The sequence below is a fragment of the Prenolepis imparis genome, unplaced genomic scaffold (genome assembly GCF_030444845.1).
Source record: "Prenolepis imparis isolate NDT839.2.m4 unplaced genomic scaffold, iyPreImpa1.0 SCAF_4, whole genome shotgun sequence".
Classification (NCBI taxonomy): domain Eukaryota; kingdom Metazoa; phylum Arthropoda; class Insecta; order Hymenoptera; family Formicidae; genus Prenolepis; species Prenolepis imparis.
In genome coordinates this window covers 2815265-2831567 of record NW_028141162.1, presented here as the reverse complement: position 1 = coordinate 2831567, position 16303 = coordinate 2815265, and the positions used below count along the sequence as shown (strand labels likewise).

Sequence of the window (16303 nt, the reverse complement as noted above, 5' to 3'; positions counted from 1 at the left end):
TTTTCCTCGCCTATTTCAAATATCCATATTTACATGAATAAATAAGTTGTATTTTATCGTAAATATTTATTATATCAACAATTATTAGCAACATATATAGTAATTGAAGATAAAACTCAGGATTATATAACAAGATTTGTTTCTAACTAGAGATTAGAGGTCTTTATAAGACATTGAAAGAAACCAACTTTTAATAGACAATACATATTAAGAAGAAACCAAATACATTATGGGCTCGATAAGAGAAAAATATTTATTTGATTGCAGTATCAAATATATTCATTTAACTCTCGTATCAGAAAAAAAATTTAGAAAGAATAAAAAAATCTATACATTTTTTAAAGAAACTATATTCACAATGCAATTTTAATGAAGCGGCAAAATATTAGCTATTAATGCTTCGCGAAATTTTTTGCTCAAATTCGCTGAATAATATCGCACATACATTTTCTATTCATATGTGTAGTGGTAACATGATAAAAACTTAATTTCTCTATTCTATATGCATGTTTCGAGGTAAGATGATCGCATAACAATACTTTTTGTTATAACATGATTATTCCGAACAAACGTCACATTGCAACCTAGAGCACGGCTGACGCGACAAGGTCTCCGCAGATAAGAGAGAAAACCCGTAGCGATTATAACCGGTTACAATTTACATTTTGTTTTTAAATAGGAAGACGACATCCGAGTAACGACCAACCTTTGATAAGTTTGTAGACCCGTTACACGCTACACGTACAAACAATCGATCAATACCGTCAGGAACAGATAGTAAAAGACATACATTCCATTTTTCTTTGAATATAAATTGTCAATCTAGCGATATTGCTAACGATATAAATAATTGATACGTCTATTCGCAAGTTCATTTATAATTGTTTTTCCAGGTACAAAAATTTACATCTAAGCTTATTGAAATTTCTAGGGCGAAACCGATATATAAACGTCGACCTGTTTAATTAATGCTAAATGGTGATCAGGAAAACTGAGTCAAGGATGCAATAAATATGGGCCTGCTATGTAATACCTATGAACGTGAGATGTTTTCTTTATGTGAGAAAATTAATAATAATGCGCAAAATAATTGGACAAAATTTTTTGCACTTCTTTTTGTCGATAATTTATTGTATTAACTAATGCGTGTAATCAAATATCTGTATTAAGTAAAATCTAATATTCGCGGGTAATAATTATTGTCCATATTAACGAATATTTATCAATTTAATTCAAGCAATTTTTTTATACGTATCGAATTTTTATTAACCTAAATAGTCTCAAACATAAGAAACAATTTTCATGATATAAAATTGAAAGAAGTACATTTCAGTAATGTCTCACGGACTTATGTGTTTACTACTAAAATATTTTTGCGTAAAAATATATAAATTGTCTGCAATTATTTTTATCCAATGCCAATATGATAACAGTAGACATGATACTTTTATATAAACTTTTCATATTACATCCAGCGAATAGTTATAAAATACATTCTTTAATATTTTTCTTTAATATTACATGTCAACAGGATATATTCTTTATATTAATATTTTTACAACAAAATATGTTTTGTCACTACAAGAAAATTCCTCTAAATTACGAGTAGCCTTCTAATGATGAAATTTACTATTTGTTAACTTTGATCGCTTTAAAGAGTGATGGAAAGTGTTTTATTTCAGAAAGAAGAAGAGAGCCTATTTATTTCGTAAGAGAATACATTGCGTTTTATCATATAGAAAGTTCCTGGCGAGACACGCGTTTGCATCGATCTCGCACGGTGTTTAGTCGCAATGTTAATAGGCGTCCATCAAGAGCCATGAATGACTTGCTGACGCCCACGTGTCTTTTGTACAGCAGCATAGTAATAAACAAGAAAGGACAAAAAAAGAAACCCAAGGGGAATATGTGCAAAGGCGGAAACGTCGAATCATCAAACAATACCCGGAGCCAGATAACACTACGAGGCGTGGACGAGTAGGTGGGGAAGACACGAGACAGACACAATGTGCGGAATAAATACTGCCCTGAAATCGAGCGAAATTCAGTCGCACGCTTAGTGTACTAACGACATTAACTCTAGTCTGATCATTGTGGGGAATCCTTGTTCACGCGCGGACCTTTATTACTTGGCATCACTTTACCAATTTATTAATTAGTAACACCTCGACACCACGGGACTCTCAATCATCAGTTTGTAATTTCCCATCGGAGTCCATATAGACCTGCTGCGAAACTTCATCATCGAACAAGCCATGATGCTATCGTGTCGACATTTTCTCATCTCTACCTTCGCGACCATCGCGGCCGCCACTTTTTTCGGGTATTTTTTGCTTGAAAAATATATTCCTCAACCCTTTCAAAATTGCGCACTTTATTCGAAAGAAAGTTTAGTTTTATTCACATATTAAAATAAAGTCATCCTTTATTGATATCTGTTAGATATAAAAAGCGCGCGGGTATTTTAGTTTTATTAATTACTAAGTAAATTCATTTTTCTGCGATATTTATACACATAAATATGAATTCCTTATTTTAAGTTTTAAATATTGTATTTTCAATTTTTGAATATCTGTCATAAACGTAGTCGCACTTCTGCAAGAAAATTATATTATTTTTTATTGCTTTATTGTTTCATTGGACACTTAATATAATTACTAAATAATTTGACACGAGGGTTGCTAATCCGCGGTCTTAGAAATACTATATAAACGCGAAACATACGAGTGCGACTGCCCGAAAATATCTTATCTAACCGGTGTCATTGTCCACGAGTTACCTCTTGTTTCTATCCAGCTTAGGCACAACGATTCCTGAGGAAGGCAACCCGCGGCAATTCGACGTTTATTGGAACGTGCCCAGCTTCGTATGCCATAAATACGGCGTGAAATTCGAGGATCTCAAGGATTTTGGAATTCGTCAGAATACGAATGACAAATTTCGCGGTGAAGAGATCGCGATTCTTTATGATCCTGGAATGTTTCCGGCGCTGTTGACCGATAAAAATGGTAAATCGAAAGTAATTTTGTCATCAAATAAAATTGTCCCGAAGCGCATTTACAAAAGATTATGAAACATTTTTCAGACATTTCTATTTTTTATTTCTAATTTCTATTTTTAATTCTTTAATTTTTTAAAACTTTCACTTTATCATTCTAATCAGTCTTTGTATTTTCAGGAGTTGTAACGAAAAGAAACGGTGGCGTTCCCCAAGACGGTGATTTGAAGGAACATCTTGAAATATTCCGAAAGCATTTGGTCAAGCAAATCCCTGACGAGTCATTCAGCGGCGTCGGTGTGATAGACTTCGAGAGCTGGCGACCGATCTTCCGGCAAAATTGGGCCTCCCTCGAACCCTACAAGACCCTGTCCATAAAACTGGAACGTGAAAAGCATCCCGTTTGGAGCGACGCGGCTCTCAAGAAGGAAGCAAAGCATCGTTTCGAAAAGTACGGCAGGATATTCATGAAGGATACTCTGAAGACAGCGAATAAGCTTCGACCTAAGGCCACCTGGGGTTACTACGGCTATCCGCATTGCTTCAATCATACTCCTGGCCAACGCACCGCGCATTGCAATCGTCAGACCATGGCGGAAAACGACGAGTGAGTATAATATGTCCGACGAATCAATAATTCGACATCTGATAGCAAAGGTATAATTTAGTAGCATACATATGTAAGTGCGTCATTATGTTTTACGCGGAACGTCATTATGCTTTGCCGATCTCTCGATAGATAATATCTCGCGTTATTCGCGGTTTAACATTGAAGTCGGTATTAACTTGTCGCATCGTTGTCTGATAAAGTTTATAAGCATATAATATTGTTTAATTCGCCGGTTGATTTACGATAATGCGCGGATCGCATATTGAGATTACGAGATATTTACGGTTAAATAGGTCAAGGTCGAGAATAGTGCAGAGCGCTAAAAATCGGAGCGACTCGTATTTTCGCACCCGCTGTGTTATCTAATCGCGAAGAGCGATAAAAAAACGGTCGGCGTTTCAGAAGATCGGATAATCACGATAATAATTTTCGTAGAATGTCTTGGCTCTTCACACTCGAGGACGTGCACATGCCTTCCGTGTACTTAAGGCAGGAGATCAAGGAGGTGGATCGGGTAGGCTTCGTGAAGGGCAGAGTGTCGGAGGCGTTGCGAATGGCGGAGAAGAGTTCCAGCAAACAACAAGTTCTTCCATATCACTGGTTTAAATATCAAGATCAGAGAGATAAATTTCTCAGTAAGGTGAGTTTCTTTCGAGCTTCTCGAAACATCTCGAAAATATCAATATTGATCCTGAGAATTTGTCTGCGCAGAAAGATACGGAGAACACGATCAACATGATCGCCAGCCTGGGTGCTGACGGCATGATCATTTGGGGCAGCTCCGATGATACGGACACGGAGAAGAAGTGCAAGGATTTGCAGCAATACGTGAGAGATGTCCTAGGACCGGCGATAAAGCGGATCAAACAACAATAGTGCATTTATTGGTAGAAACGACAATTGCGCAAGTTCAACTAACAGTACAAATGATGATTATTATTTAATCGTTAGTTCATATTTTAACTTCTCAGTTCCTAATATGATCTGACATATTTATATTTTCAACATTCTTATGTAGATACATTTATAGATTTGAACAAATGTAAGCAAAATCCCAGTTTCTAAAAAAATTTTTGAGAAGCCGTAGATAAATATCGGAAACCATAGACGAAGATTGAGAGAGAAAGAGGGAAAAACCGTGAGAGCAAGAGAGGGAGGCACGATCTAACCGCCAGCTTTCAGTTGCTCCGGACTCCGAATTCTTGCGGACCGGCAGCAGCCCTAGTGATCTCGTTAATGTCGGTGGAGGCGCGCGACTTGACGTCCGGCTCACCATCCCCGAATCCTCCTCTTCGTCACCTTCGCATCGCGCTCCGCCTTGAAACGGGCGATTGCGCACGGTCCAGTCTTACGATTACGACGAGGACGATGAGTGCGCGATGCTAGGCGTACGACAAGTTTTACTGGTTCGCGATGTAACGCCTCGGGCGGTATGCTTTTTTACAGTACGCGCGACGCGTTTTCTGTAGAGAGGAGGTGGTAGTCAGCAAATCTCTCTTGCTCACACACGGTTGATCTCTCTTCCCCTTCACGTATTCGCCTCACTGTTGCCCCCGTCCTTTCTCTTGGCTCTGTCGCACCTGCGGAGAATGTCGATCTCAAGGCGCGAGATCGACGAAGAGGGAGAACGGAACGGGAACCGAACGCGCGCACCGCGAGTAGAAGGAGAAGCTGAAGGGAACCCGGTGGTGGAGGTGGAGGAAGAAGAAGAGAAGGAGGCTGCGGGCGGGCGGGAGGTTGTGGAGGAGAACGGAACACGAGAGATCGGCAGCACAGTTTCGTGCTCAACTTAGCTCCGTTCGGCTCTCAGCCTTGTGATATCGGAAGCCTCCAAGTACTCGAAAGGTCGAGGTTCTTGTACGCACTCCCTCAAACGGATCCATCTGACCGGAAACAGAGAACCCGAAGGTTACGAGCCCTCTTTCTCTCTCTCTCTCTATCCGCTTGCGAGAGAGGCAAGATTCCTGGTCGCCCCAGCGGTGACTAGAATACCTGTTGCTCTAGGTGCTCTCGCGAGAAAACCGGCGGCGCGTTGGTGCGCAGTTCGCGGGCGAGACAGCGACAACAACGGTGACGTGCAAACCGAGGTGAGTGACAGTCCCTCTGCAGAAGAGCCAAGGCTTCCCCCGGATCGGTGATAGACTTGAGATGCCAGCGTCGCTCGACTCGATTCACGTTATTCATTTTAAGTAACAACTCCTTTCATCGGCTGCTGCGACTCGAACCTGATCCAGCTGTCGACGAGCAGCTCGCGAAAATCGCTGACTCGTCGGAAAGACTGGAAAGAGTCTGCATTCAGCAAGAGATCGTCTGTCTCTTGCGAAATTCGAAACGCATTCGTGTTTGCGTGTATTTGTGTGAATGTGCATTCGTGAATTGAATGCGTGCGTTTCCTACGCGTGTGCATATATACATACACACTTATATACACTTACACGCATTATCCGTATGCGTATATACAGCGCGATCGATGTACTCTCATTGCTTCGGAATTCTGTATAAATCGTTGGAGGATTGCGAAAGCTTCGGTTCCCATTCGAAGTGCTCCATTATATATTAATAATTTAAAGGGATCACTAGATTATAGGCGGGTTCAAATAATGGTATAAACGGTATAATTTATATTTCTTTTAATTTTTTAAATACATTTTAACGATCTGTTCTGTGCCTTCTCTTCTAATTGTAAGAGTTTTTTTTTCGAATTAAGCGTCTCATTGAAAAAGCGAAAACATCTCTTGCTCCGCTATTAAGAGAACATTTTTTTCTATTACCGAACGGTGTATTTTATGTAGTTTATCGCATGAATACCAGTTTCAAGGCTTGTATTGGTTTGTAAATATCTTCACTTATGTTAGATATCTCCGATACCTCCGCTTTGAAAACGAGGAATCCAACACCAGCTGATCGAGTTACGATGATCGCGGTTCTCTTCCAAAGTGTGGATGAGGGGGCCTGAATACTCGAGCGATATACAGAAGCACCCTATCCAAAACGCTTCGGCCACTAATCCTAAATGCCCTCAGACCCCTATTCCAGACTTAATGATAGCTCTTCTTAGACGCAACAGTTAAGTTCCAAGCTAAACTGTTGCGCGGTAGCGAACCCATAATCGGTTCCTTTCTAACGGAGACTGTCCGCGATTGGTCCATAGCTCGCAGCTACCGTCAAACTTAATTGGTCGCTCTTATAGGTGTCCGACAAGGCGAGAATATCGGAGTTTCGATTCCGAGTCAGTCGCGTCGATCAAACGTTGCAATATTTCTCACGTGCGTGGAAATGTATCGTCGATCAAAAATCTTCATTCAATTTTGATTGATCTTTTGATAGAATATATTTCTAACAATTCTCTTCTTTTTCTTATAGGAAGAAATTATGCTATCGAAATTTTTTTAATAAGACATGTTGTCACATATTTTTAAACATATAAATATATACTTTTTTATGCTGAATATTTTTTAATTTGTGTGAATACTTTTATGTCATTATTTATAGAGGTATTTTTTAAATATCTCACGTTTAAAACTTTTTTCAGACAAAACTTTATTGAAAGTCGCTTGCGAATCATCTTACCTTTCACAATATTTTTCTCTATGAGATATTGAAAGTGCTTTCTAAAGAAAAAAATTGCGATGAAGTGTGTAACTGGATATATTTTCAAGCAACAACACCGATCGAAAGAGGACAAATAATTCGCAATTTGTCCCTCCTTGTTTTTCGCGTGAGCGAGGAAAAGAGAAGAGTGCTAAAGGGGTCTTGGCCGCGGGCGAAAGGGCGGATCAAAGGGGAAAGGGGGGATTTAGTAGCGCCAGAAGTAGCGGGCAGGCTCGAGGAAGACGAAAGAGCCCGTTTTAAAGAGGCGAGCATTAAAAACAACAATGTCATTACATTTTAACGACCTGTTCTTTGGCTGTGCCCTCCCTTTTAAGAGCATTCGTTTGCAGGTATGTGGTCCGCGCGCTCACGGGGGCCAACCACATCGCGCCAAGGGGGCCCCTAAAGTCGCGCACACGAGTCGCGTGTGCTGTGCGCACGCGGGACCACTTTCGTCGTGTACCTCCACCTCCTTTCAGCATTCGATATGAAACTAGAACTCAGTGAAATAAGAACAAGGGAAGCAAATTTAACTTTTGATATCAAATGTGGAAGTTGAACTAATAGTAAGAAGAACGACACGGTTGTTTCGACATCGATATTTGGAATAAACAAATTTCTTCCTTTATTTTTTGTACGTCTTCGTAGATAATATAAAAATATATAATACTTTTTGGCGAATAAATTAAAATAAAACAAACATCGGAGCACTTTTTATTACTATTTTATCATAAAAGACTAGAGCGAAGCTCGTATAAGTTTTCTTCCGCCTGGCTTGTTTCTCCCTCGTCCCCTTCTCACGGGCTCCGTTGATTCGTTCTCCACACGCGTTCCGGACACGCCGTGCAGCTCGCGAAGAATTAGTATGGGCGAAGAAACAAAAGCATGAGAAAAAAAAACCGCGCACGCACACGGTGGGGACGGCGACGGCAAAGAAAAAGGAGAAAAAAAAGGAGCCGAAATGGCGCCACACGTCCAGCGTGTTTTCGGGGCATCCCCCGGTGCTGTTGGCAAACTCCTTTTTTCGGCGCCGTCCGTCTCCCTCGCGCGCCCGCCCGTTCCTGGTTCAACCTTACGTACCCCGCGAGCCCCCCGTTTCATCATTCTCTCTTTCTTTTTCTCTCTCCTCTTTAGATATCGCGCGATCCGCACCCTCGCGCGGTCGACTCCTCTTTTATTTCCTTACTCTTCCTCGATCTTTCAAGCTCACCCTGTATCCGCGGCGATCTATTAGTTCGCCCAGGGTATCCCGATATCTCGAAGAAAAGAAAAAGATAGGAAACAGAAGGAAATAGAAAGAAAAATATCGGGCGCGCCGGCGTCCCAGCAAAATGTGAAATTAGGGTATGTCAAAACAGGAGGTGGAGATTTTCATTAAAATCAATGGGGAAGATTAAGGGCCGAGACATCTAATTATGGATATATCACTCGCCGTCATCTCCGAATCGCTCGGCCATGCACCGGATCATTAAGTTCGGGAGATTGAACTCCGGATTTCTCTCTCCCTCGGCAAGGTATTATACACGAGACCGCAGGATGGATTGGCGCACGCATGAATCCGACACGCACCAGAAGAGAGGCAGGAATAATATTTTTTCCCGCCGTGGACAGCTTCATCACGAAACAAATCGTCGTTGGTGCTCGCTCGCGACCCCGTGACCCTGCATGCCAGACCATATATGTCGCTTATGGTTGTCGACGTGAGAGGATCGGTCGGAGTTACGTGAAGAGAAAAGACTACGCAACAGATCGAAAAGTTTCGATCATGAAGACGTACGAAAATCTGCAAGTGTCCGCGAAATGCTGACGATTGTGAGATTTCTTTTCATTTTTTTTCCCTTTATTCTTCAATATATTTTGGTATCTATCGGTGCTCTAACTCATTGTCAGCTGTAGGCAATAATAATTAATATCTATTTTTAATGTAGCAATAACAGTATGATATTTTCCTCTTATACTTTACTTTTCGCGAAATTAAAAATAATGAAGGCGATAGAGGCAACACATAGTGTCACATGATATTTTTAACTTAAAATTATTTTCTGTTATTTATGAAACACGTGTGCTCGTAAAAACATAATTGATCAAAGAAAATGCGATAGCTTCCTCGCTGCTGATGTCATCGATATGTATACTTAACTATCTTGACGTTTCAGTTTGCTACGCGATCTAATATCTAACGCTCTCAACGCTAAAACGCCTGCGATACCTATCGCGCTTTTATAACGAACGCATCGGATGCTGCGCTGTCGACGAAGAATAGATAAAGAAGGATCAACGGGGGAGAGAATCGATGGAAAACCGTCGGAGATTTCGACCATGGCACACACATGGGCGGACAGGCGCGGCGCTCTTTGTGCCGGCACCGCCTAGGCTCGGGGGCGCGTCAAATTTGCTTGAAAATCAAATTAATCTCGCGGCTGGGTGCAGGACCCTCTCTCTCTCTCTTCGTTCATCTCTTCTCGCTTCGATCTTATTGCCTTCCTGCCCTCTCCTATCGCATTTCTCTCTCTTTCTCTCTATCTATCTTCTCTCGGTATCTCGAGGACACGAGCAAATCGAAGGCACGGGACCGAGATGAAGGCGAAGAAGGAGGTGGGCCGTAGGTCCTCCGTGCCACCGACACGGACCCAGAGGCGAGAAGAGAAGGTGGCGCAGCAACAAAGAGCTTTGGACTTCTGGCTGCGGCCGTCACAGGGCCGTAGCCACTTTATTTCGTGGAGAAATGTATAAAATGTCTATACTGATGCTTTTAGAGATGCTGAGGACCATTGCAATGTAAAAACTTGTAATTGAAAAATTACTTATATATGTGTAGAATAATATTAAATATTGATTAATAATTATTAATCAATATTTAATATTATTCTACACATATATAATTAATCAATATTTATTTCATTTATTTAATCAATATTTACACATATAATTAATCAATATTTAATATTATTCTACACATATATTATAATCGGTAAATTATAATCTACATAGTATTAGATTCTCTCTGGATTTCATTCTGTACGAATATGAAGAAACAAATTTAATTAATTGTGATTAAGATAATGAATCTTGAATGTTTGAAAAATATCCATTGAAACTGCGAAGTGTGACAATAATCGAATTACGTATAAAGTGAAACGTTTTGCAGAATGATATAAAGTTCAATTTTACTATATAACATCAGGGAACTAATAGGATTTTATATGCATATAGATTTTATATCATATACGTATTTATTACTTGTTATAATTTTATTTTTGTTTAACTTTATTTCCTTGTTATAATTTTATCATATCAACATAGGGGTGATGACAATCTTATAGCTTTGCTGCATCTCAAAAATCTCAGATCCATCAAGTTTCGTTGAGCTTTGCTCGAGTACGTCCCTGTTGCATCCTATTCGGTCATTCAAATCTCCGCTCGTAGAAATGAGACGGGCGGCCGCATCGTGTTGCCCCACACCTTTGCGGTCTCGAAGCATACAGGGTGATTCAACAAGAATTACTCGAGAGGCCTAATTTTTGAAACGTGATACGTTTCTCCGAATTTCTCAAGTTGCATCCTGTAAACAAGAACCCAGGCAAGAATAAGATCTATCCTTGCGATACGATATAAATTCGACGGTATTATCGAAAAATCAATCATCTCTTCGCATGACGACAATTGCGACAACATGGATTGATCCAATATTCAAAATACAAATTGCTATTTTCCGCGCTTTCTCCTCCAGGTGATTTCTGACGATCGGCTTCTCTAAAATTCACAAAATCGACGTAGTCCTGATTGCATCGTGGTTCTCGGAACTCGGAATAAAAGACGGGAGATCGGAGAGATTTTGCGTGAGAATAAAGGGGAACGAAGGGTTGCGTTGAAGAGCGAAGAAAAAGATCCTCCTGCGAACCGAATGCGTTCATAGGAACGGGAGACGTACGGGGGAAGTCGTGAAATAGGAGGAAAAGGAAATGTGAAGGAAGACGAGGAGAAAATGAGGTGACGCGCGGTGAGAGGCAGAGGGGTAGATCGGAATCGAAATGCATCCGTGAACAAGACGGCGACGGAGACGAAAAATCGATCCTTTCTCTGGAAATGCCGGCGACCAATTGTCCGGCGAGGGACAAGATTCTTGCCGTTGTCAGGAATTCAGCTCGCGAGTCCGACGAGGCCTGGACGACGAGGACGTGTATCCTTCGAAGGATGGCAAACGCACGAGAGTACCTATGCAACGTCGCGGGATCTCACGATTTTAGTTCCTTTTTTTCGAAGCAGCCGAAAAAGCAACGAAGTCGACGTAATTGGAACCGCGTCCTCCTGATTCGACACTCGTATCGATGTAGCTGTGGTTGGATCGCGGAAGATTTAATTTTCGATAAGTCGAAACGCTCGTAACAAGCATATTTAAAACTTGGAACTTTTTGTGCTTGATATAAAAATCTGTGTATATTATTTTTTTTAATATGTATATTTTTTATAGGTTTTAGTACATCGGTATTTTTTCTGTTCTTGCTTCTTCCTTAGAATTGCCATCAAATTTGCGTGTATGTGTGTGTGTGTGTGTATATGTATAATCCTTTTTATATTTAAATTATCTTAAAAAAGATAAATTATATGTTACGTGTCAATTTTATTTTACTCTTTTACGTCGGCAAATTTTTTTTATTTGCCGAATCTTATAATCTTCATCGTTTTTAACTTGTTGTATTTAAATGGAAGGCACGTTCTTCTATCTTTTATCTTTTGCGAGCGCCTCACGTCCAGGCATTCCCTGACTTTAAAATTATTTACATCGCCGGAAGGAGTGCATCGCGTTCTCAGGTTCGTTGCTTTAAATCCGCCGCTATTTATGGCGGGGACGTCTACGACGAATTCCCGCCTATGCACCAAGCTTCGAGGATATACAAGAACTTCTTTTATCTCGAGATCTCGGAAACTTAAACTCGAGCATGCCACATCGAGATCGGGGGATCGGCTTTAACTAACGATCTATGAATGAACCACGTCGCGCCATCATTCGACAACGAGAACTCGTTCCTTCGTTGGCGCCGAAACGGGCGGACCATAACTTTCAACGTGTCTTTTTACAGATACTTGGAGATCGCGCGCGCGAACCATCTAATTAACTCTTCCCGGTAGTGAAAGTAATTTATTCAAATATTATCTTCTTCTGTTACATTTATACACTTTACACAATTGCTTAGAGAAATTGATATTTTAATATCACGACTTTAAAATCTGATTCTCTCTCATCATCAACACATTGTGAATATATGAATAAAGTTTATAAATATTAAGAGAGCGCGATTTTCTTCCTCTTTCTCGCTCTCTTACTGTGTTCTCTGCTAACAAATTTCTGTAACTCAATTTCGACCGATCGTTAAACCCGAAAACTCAAGAGCATACTATCTTAATGATTTCTAGCAATGTGCGACTATTATTCATTCGAAAGGATAATCACAATCTCACAAGACACTTGACATACACATCGGAGATTGCAATCGTCTCGCCAATTCGTAGAAAAGATTAAAATTTGCATTCAGGACCAGCTCTATCTTCTCTTCATCATTCTACTTCCACCACGATATAATTCTTCGGCGATGTAAACAATTTTGTTATTATGGCTACATCTCATTTTCACAGAAATAAATATGCGATTTCTTAAATATGTGAATTATTTTATTTGCTTTATCCGATTTTATTGGAGAGATTCGGATATCTCTGTTTCCTTGTACTGTTTCAGGAATCATGGGGACGATAAGACGGCTGTCCACGATAATGCTGTTGTTAATGATGCATTCCGCTCAGCTCGATGCTCATCGTGAACACAAGGTTCATCTTCGTTTCTTGATAAAATCTCTGAAAATTAATTTATTTTAATCGTATTTTCTTTGACTGAAACGTGTACAAAAAAGAAAAATTTGACATATTATTCAATTTTTTAAAAATACTTCCCGGTAAAAAATGTTTTATATATAATTATATATAATAATATAATATATATAACAATATATATATATAACACAATATAAAATTCTATATAAGTTATGTATTAATCATATATAATTTTATGACTTATTATATAATTATATAATTATTATATAATAAGTCATATAAAATTATATATAATTATACATAACTTATATAGAATTTTATATATTTCAATATAATTTTAAGTTCTGTTATATATATAATTATATATAAAAATTTTTTTACCGGGTATTTTCTTCTAATATTAAAAGAAAGGGTTTAATTTTATAAAGCTTTGACTCATTGTTATTGATGCGTATGCAAATAAATTGTATTAGTAAAATACAGGTATATACTAGACATTTCGATCCTTTTCGTATTAATAAATAATGTAATACACAAATTGAAAAAATTATTATTATTAAATTTGAAAAAACTATGTACATATTTTTCAGCCTGCCTTTAAATAAATAGATATGTTAGATAAAACTGATTAATAACAATCTCCAGGTTCACAATATCGTGCTGTATCCAGATAAGCACAGCTGGTGCAAGACAACGCCGATAAAGCAAGTAGTGACATGGCCTCAGTGCTCTTCGCAGGAATTGGACAATAATGTATGCGTTGGTGCTTGTTTCTCATACATGGTCCCTCATAGCGAGCCATCCGCACCTGGTGATCTCATAAGACCTTATTGCGATTCTTGCCAACCTCTGGACAGTGTTTGGCACACTGTGAGTATATATGAATACAGGAAATGAGATTAAAAATAAATTGATAATTAAAATTTTATCTTTTTTAAAAGTCGCATTGCGTAACGCTTGTTCCTCAGATTTTAAAATAAATGACTTGTATCCGTAAGAAAGATTATCATGTTAATTAAAAAAATATTTAACGCTATCACACTTCGTAATCTAATAACAATACTCTTCAAGACTTAATAAAATTACGTCTCTTAATTATTATATGCTGGATATTTCTTTATTTGTTTTTACTATGTATAAATATATGTTAGTAAATCAACATTTTTTGCAACTATGTAGTTTATTATTTCTATTCTCAAATTTATTATTTTTAAAAAAAGATATCATTTAGGAGATGCTTAATATTTGTTTAAATCGTACCTTTATGCTATGTCATAAAAAACTTATAACACATTAATGTGTTCTTGACAAGTAATTAAATAGAAATTTAATATTAATTTGTGATCAAATTAATGCTAAATAGGAAATATAAAATATCTTAAGTATAATTTATAGACAACTTTTCTCTACTTATCAAACTATATAGATAAATTTGATAACAAATTAATACATATATGTACAAATTAGTAAGATTTTAAGTGTTAAAAAATTCTTGCCACACTTCTCTATAATTTTCTTATTAAAGATTATTTTGTATTACTTTGCAGGTAACACTAGATTGTAAAGACGAGCAGAAAAATCCAGTGACCATGCAGAAGAAAGTGCAGATTATCACGAACTGCTCCTGCAGCTCCTGTATGGAAACCTCAAAAATCAAACCGGACTACAATACTCTGCTGCAGTCTCTGACAGAGGAGAACTTAGATAAGAATGTGAACGTAGCGCACGAAACACCAGATTTGCTGCTAGATCCGAATTTGAATGCCTCGAAGAACACGACTAGAGACGGAGCTCAGACTAACGAACGATTCCTTCAACTGTTTAAGAAACTAAAAGAATCGCAGAAACTGGACGAATCCGGTTTAAAGGAATTTTCCAAATTCGAGGAGGAAGAGATCGATTTGGAGAAGCTGCGAGAGCTGTTTAAAAAGTATAGCGAAAGAGACGAAGAAGAAGGTCAGCACGAGCATCATCATCAGCACCAGCATGAGCATCAGCATCAGCATCAACATCAGCAACAACAGCAACAGCACTTACATCGCGGACCCCATCACTCTCTGGTACTAGACTCGGACGTGAAGGAGAAGATCGACGTGGAACCGCATTATCTACATCCCGCCGTCGCTGGCCAAGAGATTAGTTATCACGACAACATCCTGGTAGGCAAGGAGAAGAAGAAGAAAGATTTTTAAAAGCCTGCCGGAAGTTCGTCGTCGCACGGATGTCACCACTCTTGCAACATTCGTAGGAATTGGTCGAGATCCTTAGAAAACGCGTTTATCGTACGTGTGTAGGTATTTTGATAAGTGAACAATTTGGACATAATACGCTATCTGATTTTGATTCTACATATTTATTTCCGTAGCGATAATTGGATCATAAGATATTAACTGTTGATATTTATTATGGATTACGATAAAATTATTTTTGCAAAGAAAGGTATCTTTCACATTTTATATTCTATAAGAAAGCTTATATTATATGAAATAACTAGAAAATAACATGCGAATTAAAAATAAATGTGTGAACATAATGTTTCAAAATTAATTATATCGTTATTGGATTCGCTAATGAGGATGAGAAAGAGAAATAGCAAGAGCGTGAGAAAGTGGAAAGATTAGAAGTGTATGGGAGAAAATTTTAATATATATTTATATAATTGTTATTATGTTAATTAATTAATTATTTAAAGAGTTGCAGAGCACAATTTGGTGTTTAACTCAACTTTAAATACATAGAGTGACACTTTAGCGAGATCTACATCTCGATCGATGAAAATATATGAATAATACTCTCGAGACTGAATATCAGTCTTGACATGACGTCAATTACTATGACGTATACATTGTATTATTCTCCTAGAGAATAAAGACCATCGATGGTATGTATTACTTACTTCACTTATGCCTCTTTAGTGTGATTCCTGTATAATTTTTTAATATTTTTAAGAATGTTTTGTATCCCCCCCCCTCTCACTCTCATTTACATTTATATTTATTATTAATAATATTATGCTATACACATCGCGTTGTATTTATAAACTCGAAGTTCTATCATTTGACATGTATTTTTCCATCTTGCATTTCATTCATTTATTTTGTTTTCAAGAAAATTTTTGTATTTTTCAGCTGATTTCTATTAATCTCCATAGTTTTATTTTAAAGCTTTTCCCTGATATGATTTAATATGAAAGCATTTTGTTTGTATAGATAAGCTAATAATGTTTCAAACCAATGATATGTGAATTGTGCAAGATGTTTCCTGTTTAGATTTTTTCA

At 38.2% G+C, this 16303-nt stretch overlaps 2 protein-coding genes across 2 annotated transcripts; both read left to right on the top strand.

Annotated features, from left to right (window-relative positions):
• The first annotated feature begins 194 nt into the window (after positions 1–194).
• On the top strand, positions 195–5695 carry LOC145935381 (hyaluronidase). The gene is made up of 6 exons (XM_083036668.1): positions 195–1059; positions 1683–2323; positions 2797–3008; positions 3179–3605; positions 4044–4248; positions 4320–5695. The coding sequence occupies exons 2-6, from the start codon at positions 2256–2258 to the stop codon at positions 4482–4484; spliced, it is 1077 nt and encodes a 358-aa protein (XP_082892794.1). The 5' UTR covers positions 195–1059; positions 1683–2255; the 3' UTR covers positions 4485–5695.
• On the top strand, positions 5390–15909 carry LOC145935382 (uncharacterized). Its single transcript, XM_083036669.1, has 4 exons — positions 5390–5695; positions 12934–13022; positions 13671–13895; positions 14573–15909. The coding sequence occupies exons 2-4, from the start codon at positions 12939–12941 to the stop codon at positions 15215–15217; spliced, it is 954 nt and encodes a 317-aa protein (XP_082892795.1). The 5' UTR covers positions 5390–5695; positions 12934–12938; the 3' UTR covers positions 15218–15909.
• The last annotated feature ends 394 nt before the right edge of the window (positions 15910–16303 follow it).